Genomic DNA, 12,241 nt, shown 5'->3' on the forward strand with positions numbered 1-12,241 from the left:
ATATTTGATCCCTTTTACCCTCATTTACCATACCCCTCCCCCCCTTACCCTCTGGTAACCACAAAACTATTGTCTGTGTCTGTGAAAGTACCACTTTTTTCAAAATAGCAAAGCAGAGTAATTAGGAGTACAGGCTTTAGAGGTGGACATACCTAGGCTCTTACTATGATTTCACTGATAAGTAGCTATGAAAGTTTTGTGCCAATTATGTAACCTCTCAAATTCTTGGTACTGTTAACTGTAAAACAGGAATAATAATTATGCCTACTATTAAGATAGTCATTCAAAAAATATTGACTGAATGCTTTAAGTGCCAGGCACTGTTTCTGGTGCTGAGAATGAAGCAGTAAATAGGACAAAGCTCTCAATCTCATGCAGCCTATGTCCTATTAGGGAACACATACTCAGAGCGGCCAAACCAATGAGTATATAATGTAATGTCAGAGTATTACTGTGAAGTAGGGAATAGTAAGGGTGGAGGGTGACTGTTTTTAATTGAGGAGTCAGGACAGGTTTTCCGAAGGAGTTAACATTTGAGTAGAGATCTGAAGGAAGTGAGAGCAACAGCGGAGGTCCCAGAGCAAGAACCAGCGTGGTGTGTTCAAGGAACACCACCAGCCTGGATCAGGACATACCTTGCTATCTGTACATGCTTTCAACCATTCTTCTTAAAATTCCTTTCCTGGTTTCCCATACTTCTCCTTCTTACCATTTTGGTTGCTGCTTTCTTGATTCTGTGTCTACTCACCTTAACTTAGAACTTAATAAGTTATAAGCACGTACTCTCTGAGAGGAATAGTGTGACGGTGACATAAGGACAAAATAATCTCTGATCTCAAGTAGAAAAGACAGGCAAGGTACACAACCAACTAAAGCAAGTCAGACTAATTGATACCATAGAAGCATAAACAGATCTCAGAGCACAGAAGAAAAAGTCATTCCTTCTGACTGGTGATCAGGGTTGAGGGTGGTTTCAGAAGAAGCGATAACTTGAATGAGTCTCAGGAGTTGATGAGGCGAAAAAGGGGCAGGAACATTTCTAAAGATGCAGAGGTATGCCTTTTCTTCATTCAAGTTTTCTATTCCCTCCTGTAAATGCCCTACATGCTAATCATAATGGAGTAATTGTTCTTCACCATGAAAGTGCTGAGTCTGTAATTTAGGTCTTTCGACATGTATTGTGTGTGTGTGTGTGTGTGTGTCTGTGTGTGTGTGTGTACATGTACTGGGGGTACCAAAAAAATGTACACATGACTTTTATTCATCTTTTGTTATTGGTATGTATTGAGTATTACAATTTTAATACAGTTCTTCCTTAAAATGTGTATCCATTTTTTTGGATATATATATACACACACACACACATGCCTGTTTAATCTGGATCTTCCTAGTTATAGTTACAGAACATACCCAAATGGTTTTCACTAATACCTTTAAATGTTCTTATAATTATCAACCACAACTATCTTCAGGATATTTTTTCTGATAGCTAATGTAGTCTGTGTTGTCTATATTTTTTGCAGTTCATTTCGGTGTACTTTGACAAATATTCCACAGTCACAGGTTTTACTGAACAAAGCTAAGCTTCCTTTAGGATTGCTGTTACATCCCTTCAGAGACCTAACGGTAAAGTAAAATAGTTTTAAATATTTGTGGGTACTGATGTGTGCTTATGTGCAAGGTGTTTAGATTGTATATTTTCTTAGAATTCTTTTTATGTTCTTTTATTTGAAGTTAGAAATCATTATTTCTGTCAGATTCAATTCAGCAAACATTTTCTGAGCACCTGCTTTGTGACAGGGCCTAAACCTAGCACTGGTAAATATACAGATAATTAAGTTATTGACCTTGCCCCTAAGAAATTCTTACCTAACAGGGGACAAAGATGTAAGAACAATTACAATGCAGGATAATTAACACATGTAACTAATCAAACACTATAAGGTACGTAGGTAGTGAGTGTAGTTTGGGCAGTAAATTCCTCTGGGTACCTACCAAAAATTTTCTACAAGTGGTGAAGTCTGAGCTGGATTTTGAAAGATTAGGAGTTTGGGAAGTTGGAAAAGCCATACAGGGTTAATAAACTTTTTACAAATCCTTTGTTAAACATAAAGGAAGCACCAATAACAATGTCCAGTTAGGGAGGAAAACTGTATGATTGTTCCTATATTAAACAAATAACCTTCATAATAATAAGTCTATTGAATTAAAACATTACTTGTTTGAGTTTCCACAGTCTATTTAGTTTAATATCTAGCTTGCTGGACTTTTACTCATAGTTCTGGCATTTTATGCAAATGTTATATTTAAACTAAAATTTCTAAATTTCAGAAATAAAATGTATCCTGATACATTGTATTTGTACTTTATAAGCTGCATCTCTCCCTCAAACCTTTTTACTCCTGTGGTTTCCTATCCTTATTGCTACTAAGTTGTTTTTTTGTTTTTGTTTTTTTGCTCTCATTCATCCAAAAATACTGATTGTGTACCCATCATGATAGATGCTGAGGATACAAAGGTCAGTAAGCTTCCTCGTGGAGTTTACTTTCCTACTAAGATGTATATAAAGGAGCAAAGTGAATAGAAAATAAAATAATTATAATATGCAGTAAGGATCTTGAATTCATTCATTCATTCAGTAAATACTATTTGATAACCTGTAATACTATTACAACTTTTATCTGTAAACCAAGATAGTTAATTTCCCATATACGTAAGTGAGAATTTTAATCTAAACACAGAAGCCATATGTGATACCTTCTGGAAGTGTATACACTCAATTGGCAACAATGGCTTCCTCTGGGATATAGAATTCTGAGGCGTTTTTTATTTTCTTATTTTAGTAAACTGTATTTCCTAATTTTTTCACAAATGATATGGAGTTACTTGTATAGTAAAAAATGGATATGTAAAAAAAAATTAATACAAAGATATAAATGTTTGTGTATAGGTAGACCCAAAAAAAAACAGAAGGAAATACACTAAAATGTTATCAAGGGTTAATTCAAGGAACTGGAATAATATATGATTTTGAAATCTTTTTTTGTATTTTCTAAATGTCTTACATTGAATATCAAGTTCCTTTCCCAGACTAATCGTAAAGAGATGTATTTTTTTAAAGGCACTTTGGGGCTGGTTTCTTGTGGCCGTGGTTCCCATCAGGATTGTGTGATTGTCTAATGAGTGGTGCCTGAGGTCCACACCAGGTACCATCAGGCAGCAAAGACAGAGGTGTCTTTATGTGGCGTGTGTGTCTTTCCCACTGTTATTGAGTCTAGCTGATGAGTTCTGGGATATATTATTTTCTTGGCCAACTAGGCTTTTTTTGTCAGCCAATAACTTTTATTACATTTGGTTTGACTGAAAGGTGTTATTTTATATATATGAGGTTTATGACAAAAGAGGGAGAAAACTTGATAGCTACTTCTGTTGCTCAGCACATCACTGGATTTCATTAAATGCTTCAGTTTCAAAACACATTTATAGTCTTGTTTTGAGTATGAGCACAGCAGTGTGTGTTCCATTTTTTTCCTGGAATGCTTTTTCTGCTACAGCGTCTATATTTTACTTCCTAGCAATTACCAGTGATAACATCAAATACCATTGTGAGGTGCCGATCTTGTCGAACATATATCAACCCTTTTGTATCCTTCATTGATCAACGTAGATGGAAATGCAATTTGTGCTATAGAGTCAATGATGGTGAGTTTTAGATTTTTAAAATAAGTGTGTTTAATAATATTTTTACATTGTGACATTTTTTTTCATTATCTGGTCCTTCCGTTTGCTTTAAAATCTTTCATATCACTTTTAATGGAGAGAATATAGGCTAGGGACACTTGATTTTTGGTTACGCAAAAAGAGGATAATTGATAATGAGGAAAAGTGACAGGGCAAAGTGAAAAGTATTCATAAAACAAGCAGTGATGGTCACATGGGTGAGGTCATGCAGACTAATTACGCGTGACCCTGACAAGTTAAGATTGTCTTCTGTTTGTACATTTGGTTCGTTCACCTCAGTGTAAACCTTTGCCAGTATGTGTGGACACATGCATTCACGTGTGTCTGTTGTTCCCGTTAGTCATTTCTTAGGACTTCTTAGTATAATTGTTACCAAATTTGTGTTTCTGTCTGATTTTTTTTTCTCTATGTCATAAGATGTAATAAATAAAACACAAACCTAAAAAGCAAGGTTACCTGTGTTCTGGTTTCTTCAACTGATTTCAGAAAAGTTTTAATTCTTCTGATATATTTTTTCGAGAGGGCTTAAGAAGTTAGTTTGTATCATTAGATGTTCACAGAACTATTATAAACGTCATAAATATTGGTGATAGACGTGTTTATTTCTAGGCATATATATGTGTGTTTAGTTACAAATTGTGTTACTAAATTTGTACTGGATTCCTAATTCTTATCTAGTTCCTGAAGAATTTATGTATAACCCCCTTACCCGATCTTACGGAGAACCTCATAAGCGACCAGAAGTTCAGAATTCAACAGTGGAGTTCATTGCTTCTTCAGATTACATGGTAACTATTCGGTGTTAAAATTAGTCATGGGATCAATTGTATTAGTCATTTGTAATTTGCTGTTAAGTGAATTCTTGTCCAAATTTTGAAATTGTCTATAGAATGAATTTTTTAAAATAATGCTAAAAGTTTATACTTAACAAATAGAAAACTCTTTGTAAGAGTTACTTGATCTCCTAGAAGAATGCATGTATATCACTAACAAACGTTGTAATGGTTTATGATGAGCACTAACATCTACAATTTGTTGCCATTCTGATTATATTACTTGCATGGAATAAATATAAATATTCTTTTGCCATTTAATATTTAAGACCATCCAACAGAAAAACTCATGTCTTTGCCAAAAACTGCTCTTAGAGATAATCTTACTGGTTCACCCAGTACAGAGAATCAAGATCAGTGGATATTGACTTCACTTTAATTTTTCTCTTTTCAGTTCATCGTCAAATTCTACCTGTTCTTTAATTATACTGACTTTAAGATTTCATTCTGTTTTCTACTTATAAAAATGAATTACTGGCCTAACTTCTGTTCATCTTCTTTATCATATCTGCTCATTTTAAATATATTTATAATAACTTAGAATTCCTTTGTATCCTTATTTCTAATCTTTGTTTTCTGCAACAATATAAATTATTGCTGGTGGGAAAAAGTGAACATGGACAGCTACTGTGCATTAAATTTCTAATGCGTGGCCCATTTCTTTATTTTTATCATTTTTATGGTCCTTTGTGTCAAATACAGCATCTGCCCACTTAACTATTATTTTCTTGTCTGTTTCCATATTAACTATAGTAAACTTTTTCTTGGTTACTATTACTCTCAACTTCTTACCTTGTTTCCAACTTACTATGTTCCCAGCTCTGTTCTGGCTCCTTAGAAATCTAATCTAATCGGAGTGATGTAGCAAAAAGTCATCTTTAATTTTTGCTGTGTGGCCTGTATGATCCGTGGTTGACTTTTTTTTTTTTTTTAAAGACTGTATATCCTTGTATTTTAACTTTCTATAATAGTAGTTTTCAAGCATACTTCAAAGTAGAGAAAATAGTATAATGAGCCATCATTTACCCATCACTAAGCTTCAACAATTATCAACATTTTGCTCTATATGTTTCATCTACAGTATCCCCAGTCCACTCCAGTCCCTCGTGCCCTCACCCACTGAGAAGTTTATTAAATGCTAATCCCAGCATCACATCACTTACCCCATTCATACTACAGTACATATCTCTAGTAGATAAGGACTAAACATACTGAGACTACCGTTGCAAGGACTTTCTTTCCACTTAGCACTTAACACTGTGATTCAGCCACCACCTGGTGACTTCATAGTTAATGGTGGTCAGGTTTTAAAATATAAATTTTAAAAAAAATGTGTTTAGGATTAGTGAGGAGGATATAGCGATTGGTATTAAATAATAAATAAGTTTAATTTTTCTTTGAAAGATAGCCAATACTTTGTCAGGAAAACATTTAGCCCATCTATTTAATCATTACTGTGTAATGACTGCCTCATCATACTTAATCCACAACCAGCTTTATAAGAAAAAAAGTTAAAGGAATGTCATTTTCCTTAGCACATAAAACTCACAGAGCATCAATCCTATATGCGTATTTTTTTTGTATAATATACTTAGTATAATATCCAGTAGTATGTATAGTATCCAGTAGTATAAAAAGAATAAATTGTACCTACTAAATAAACTACATTATTTTTATTTATTTCAGCTTCGTCCTCCTCAACCTGCAGTTTACTTATTTGTTTTAGATGTGTCTCATAATGCAGTGGAAGCTGGATATTTGACAATTTTGTGTCAGTCACTGTCAGAAAATCTGGATAAGTAAGAATTGTTTTTACTCATAATGTATGTGTGTGTAAATGTAAAGTGTTTATTAGCAGTTTATGGGGCTGGTTTTTATTAAATTTGATTTTGTTTATCATTAAGAGTACTTCCTTTTACTAACAATTGTCACCCCAATAAATTTAAAAAATAAATTTAAAAATAAATAAATAAATAAAAAAGAAAGAAAAGGAAAAAAGAGTACTTCCTGTCCACCTAAATAAGGGTACTGCTACTTGGATTATTATGATTTATGACACAGTGTCTGAATCATAAAATCATGAGAGTTTTAGCACTTAGTAAGGAATATGGATATCATCTAGCTATCCCTCTGACTTAGCGGATCTCAGTACTGGTGCCCAAAGAACTTGACTTACCAGGCTGTCAAGAATCTCAAAGAGAGAAATCTAGTTATAATTTATGTCTGAGCAAGTTGTTTTTCATAAAGTAGTTTTAAAGGTGCTAATGAGAGAATGAGCCAAGTAAAGGGAAGGAAGGAATTGATTTTGTGATGAATATCTTCCAGGAAGCCATAAACTGAGCTGTTCGTTTTGTCACGTTAGTAATGAGCTGTATTGTGAAAGTGGAAACAATACTGGATAGGTTGCTTGTACCTCACTCTAATCTGCCTATGTGTCTACCAATAATAGTCATGAAGAGACCCTCAACTAGCTTTAAAAATGAACCTTCCAAATCTCTGGAAAACAAAATTCTTTGTACATTTCCTTTTTACTCCCAATACCCACAGGAGATAAGACTGTTAGTAAGGGTGGTTCGCTACTGCAGTGGTTTTTGACATGTTCAAAGGTGTAGGATGGTTATATATGAATACTTTGTCAGAAGTACTCATGGTGATTCCAGAAGGTTCTCTCTGATGTTCCATTTGAGTTTGAGAGTCCCTGCCCCTGCTCTGTTGAGTACTAGTTCCCATCACCATAGTAGTAGTCTACATGTCACTGGTCTTGGCCTGTGAATAAAACGGATAACAGTGAGACCTTTGAGATTAAAAAAAAAAAAAAAAGAAATCCAGAGGTATTAAATGATTTGCTTTTAGTTTCTGTTAGTAATTTAGAGTTTTCATATTTTTTTCCTTGATTGTAGCATTTGCCCTATTTTTAGTTACACGTGCTTACTTCAGATACAGCTTTAGCAGTGAGTGGCAATAGAAGACCCTATGCAAATAAATAGTTTTTAAGACTGAAGTATTAGTTTACTAGAAAAATATGAGGACATAGCGCTAGAAATAGGAGCCAGTCCAACAAAGATGAGTGACTATTTGTGAATTAAATAGACTACCCAAAACAAAAAGGATAAAATTGGGAATGGGAAATAGTTTTATTTTTATATATATATATATATATATATATATATATATATATATATATATATATATATATATATATGTAGATGGATAGATAGAATTGATTACAGTGGAAAATAGAAGGCTTAGGAAAGTAAAGAAAAGCAGAGGTAATAGGATAGCAACAGTATAGTAACATGTCTTTGGAAAGGACTATGGAAATAACTGAGAAAGTGGAATTTAATGCTGGAGTAGTTCCAGCTCAATTCTGTGTATTTTGAGTTTGGGGTAGGGTAGGTAAGTCGTTTGCATTTTAATGGGTAATAAATGATCCCAGTATTCAATGACCTTAGAAATCTCAAAGAAGTTTAGTCTGTAGAAATATCATATATACTGACAGTAGTGATAATCTAAACAGCCACGTGTTTCATTTTGTTCCATGAAATGATTTTAGACCTAGCTTATAGACTATATCCTATAGCTTATAGCCTGATTGATCCTGCATAATGGTAATAGTTCTTGCTTTGATGCACACTATTTTGGCATTCTGTAATAATAAAAAATACCTTAAAGGCATTACTAAAACAATAAATTACATAACAGCAGTTAACATAGTTGGTGGTTCTTAAAAATACACTTCTATAAGATGCAGCATTCATCTTATTCATAAGGAAAAGCTTGATGGCAATGCAATGGTAATGCTGTAGCATTGACTTTTGAATATTGAATTCTAGCAGAAAATTTTTTTAAAAATTTTATTACATTTATTGGGGTGACATTGGTTAATAAGATTATATAGGCTTCAAGTGTACAAATCTATAATACATCATCTATATATTATGTTGTGTGTTCACCACCCAAAGTGAAATCTCCTTGTCACCATATATTTGACTCCCTTTTACCCTCTTCTACCTTCCCTCCACCACCTTTTCCCTCTAGTAACCACCATACTATTGTCAAACAGAAAAAATTTAAAAGATAAATGATAAAATGTCTTGATCTTCTTCAATATGCTTTTTATTTAAAACTTTATACATTAAAATCTGAATTACATTGCATTCAGTCTTTTCTAGGAAAGTACCCATTCATCATTCTGCCCTTAAAATGTTTAAACAAGATATACTATTTTTTGTAATATTGGAACTGAAAATATGAGAAATTATTCACTTAAAAGAGTATGTTTCAAAGGAAGGTTAGCAAGAAGTCTTTTTATTTTTAATCATGACCTTTTTAATTTTGGTTGATTATTTGAATATAGTTCAGTTTTCTGAAGTATAAACCAAAAGTGGCAGTGATTTCATCTGAAGATGGAAGTTTCATCCTTAGTGTTCTCTGATATTGGTTTAGATAGAGATGACTTTTCTGTCCTCTATAAAAAGGCATATGTAATTATTCTTAGACATAGTTTACTATTTTATTTTTATTTTTTCATCAAATATCACTGAGCACTTTAAAATTCTCATTTTTATCTTTAGGCTTCCTGGAGATTCACGAACAAGAATAGGATTCGTGACCTTTGATAGCACTATTCATTTCTACAATTTACAAGAAGGATTATCACAGCCTCAAATGTTGATTGTATCTGATATAGATGGTAAGCAGTGAATAAAATAAAAGTCTTTCAAACTATAGATTTTGGAATTAACGCAATTTTATTTGACAATACATTTTCTCATAATGCTGGAAGGATAATTTGGTGCACTTTGATATTTGTTTAAAAATAATTGTTTCCTGGAAAATACTTGATTTTAAGTTTTTTGCACCTGTGTATGTGTTCTTATGCAAGTACACACATGTATATAATACATACAGAAAATATATATATTTATTAAAGCAGTATTATAGTACCCATTACATGTATGGCCTGATAAAAACTAAGATTTTTTTATATTATATTCTTCTGACTTGATTTATCTGTTGATTAAATGTTTTCCCTATAGATGTTTTTCTACCTACACCGGATAGCTTACTTGTGAATCTATATGAAAGTAAAGAGGTGAGATTGATTTTTTTTCTTAAAGTGTTAAAATATTTCTGTTATTTCAACTGTTTACTAAAATATTTAACGTTTACTTGGTACATTAACATTTCAGTAGACAATATAGGTAGCGTATCTATTGACTCCTCAGTTTACAGTCCCCCAAATGTAGAGGCACAAATTACACTCTGAGATATTTTAAAGAATATTGCCTTGCCTTCTCAGTAATTCAACTTTTTAATCTTTGTTTTCCCAGCTTATAAAAGACTTACTGAATGCATTACCAAATATGTTCATCAACACAAGAGAAACTCACAGTGCCCTTGGTCCTGCGCTTCAGGCTGCCTTTAAATTAATGTCTCCAACAGGTGGCCGTGTGTCTGTATTTCAGACACAGTTACCTTCCTTGGGTGCAGGACTTCTGCAGTCCCGAGAAGATCCTAATCAGAGATCGAGCACAAAGGTATTTTATGTTTCTCTGTCATATTCAGGATGGTGTTTTCTGCCTCTAGAGATTGTGTAATTTTTTTATTCATACCACTTTTCTACTTCATTAACTTAAAAAAAAAAAAACTAGTAAGAAAGTTAAACTCAAATTATTTGTTTTTTGTGTTGCAGTGTGTTCTTCTTATTACTTTGTTTGCAAGTCATAGAAGTTTAGGAATCATTTACTCCAACCCTTTCATTTTACAGATGAGGAAACAGATTTAACTATCCTGCCAAAGATTAAATAACTAATGGTAACGATGTGACTACCTTTTCTGACTCCAGTGCTCTTTTTTGTTGCACACTTACTAAATCTGAGGTATTATAATTTAAAATGCTCATACTAATAAAATTTTTAATTAAAAGATAGTACAAATCATTGTATGAAACTTGGAAAGTAGAAACAAATCCTTAATAATCTCACTATCAAGATAACAGCATTTAGTTGAACAAACACAAATAGGCATAATTGAGCATCACACATATAAACTATATTTTTTAACTGACTGTTTTCATTGGAGAGTATACTGGGAGCATTTTCTGAGGCCCCCTAAAAATTATTTTAAGACATATATTTTAGTAAATGTGGAAGTACTCTATTTAATTAATTACCTCCTAACTATTGAAAAGTTGTCTGCAGTATTTTAACTATTAAAAACAAAAGACTAAGAGGCTGAATATTACATGAAGATTTTATCAGCGTATTTTAATCCCTATTTCACATAATAAATTAACTGGAACAATCATTTTTATTCCGGACATAAATTTTGTCTGGCTTCAACTTATGTATGAGAAAATGCCATTGTAAGTAATTATGAGTACGAATTAAATAGTTTTAATAGTGTCATAAATATTTAGCCATATATTCAGTTTTTCTTTCGGATACATTCAGTTATACAATTAGAAGTAAAATTATTGGGTCAAAGCGTGTAAACTTTAAGTTACTAATGTATTTTACTTTTTATCAACTTGTACTCTTAATGACTCTCATCTTCTAGCCACTATTAAATATTCTTCACCAACTTGCTTGAGAAAAAATAGCACCATATTTTACTTTTTACAGAAATTGTATTTTTAAATTGTTTCTGAGAAAGAAGCTAATTTTAAAATAAATTGGGGCAAGTATATTTTTTTAAACTCATCAACAAGCACAGCTAGTATTGAGCTCTTTGATCCATTGCAGCCCATTATGGAATACTGAGGTGTTTTGAACATTGGACGGTGTTACGTGTTTACTGAATTTTTTGATACAGTTTTGTTTTCTCATTTAACTTTTGAAATATTCTCTATCTGCCTGGGACTCAAAAGCTTAAATATCTGTGGTGTACATATTCCTTCACATCTGAGTAAATTTTAATGTAATAACCATGAACTATAATTGAGAGGATTGAAACATTTGGTTGGTCAATGTACCATAGTGATTAAGAAGGTGGAATCTGGCTCTCGCATTTTTAACTCTCTCCAGTGCCACCTTCTCAGCTAAGTGTCCTCATACCAGTAGGAGAAACGTTCCTTAATCTAGTATGCTATCCTATCGTTATGTAATAATGGTAACAGCACTCACTCTAGAGCCAGACTTCTTGGGTTTATATGCCAGCATCCACCACTCAATAAGTAAGTAATTGGTCAAGGTACTTAATCATTTTATTGCCTCAGTTTCCTCATCTATAAAATGTATATAACATAGTATGTTATTATGAGGGTTAAATAATTTATATAAACTATACTGAACAGTGCTGGCACATAATTGTTTTATAAATATTAGCAGTTGTTATTCTTATAGGTAAGTCTATACCAACTGCCTAGACATTTTTTAAAAAACTCCTAGTTTGCTAGGGGGAGAGAGGATATCCTCTTCTTTATTATAAGAGACATATGTGCATAATTCAAGGTTTCTAGCTCTTACTTTATGACCTGTTGACCTAGGTTGTACAACATCTTGGCCCTGCAACTGATTTTTATAAGAAGCTCGCTTTAGATTGCTCTGGGCAGCAGACTGCAGTGGATCTGTTCCTTTTAAGTTCACAGTATTCTGATCTTGCTTCTCTAGGTAAGGAGATATCATTGCGTTTATCTGTTCACATGAACATTTTTGGCATATAAA

The 12,241-nt window shown here is 32.8% G+C and overlaps 1 protein-coding gene across 4 annotated transcripts in view; it reads left to right on the plus strand.

Annotated features, from left to right (window-relative positions):
* The window catches only part of SEC24B (SEC24 homolog B, COPII component), an 84,070-nt gene that overhangs the window by 61,339 nt on the left and 10,490 nt on the right, over positions 1-12,241 (plus strand). For all 4 annotated transcript variants that reach the window (XM_019741953.3, XM_019741955.3, XM_019741954.3 and 1 more), the window contains 8 exons: positions 1,524-1,626; positions 3,576-3,702; positions 4,420-4,529; positions 6,261-6,373; positions 9,149-9,267; positions 9,614-9,669; positions 9,908-10,114; positions 12,064-12,187. In XM_019741953.3, coding sequence (XP_019597512.2) covers positions 1,524-1,626; positions 3,576-3,702; positions 4,420-4,529; positions 6,261-6,373; positions 9,149-9,267; positions 9,614-9,669; positions 9,908-10,114; positions 12,064-12,187 — 959 coding nt within the window. The remainder of the gene's footprint in view (positions 1-1,523; positions 1,627-3,575; positions 3,703-4,419; positions 4,530-6,260; positions 6,374-9,148; positions 9,268-9,613; positions 9,670-9,907; positions 10,115-12,063; positions 12,188-12,241) is intronic.

This window comes from Rhinolophus sinicus, chromosome 1, assembly GCF_057876585.1.
Source record: "Rhinolophus sinicus isolate RSI-liver-muscle chromosome 1, RSI-T2T, whole genome shotgun sequence".
Taxonomy (NCBI): domain Eukaryota; kingdom Metazoa; phylum Chordata; class Mammalia; order Chiroptera; family Rhinolophidae; genus Rhinolophus; species Rhinolophus sinicus.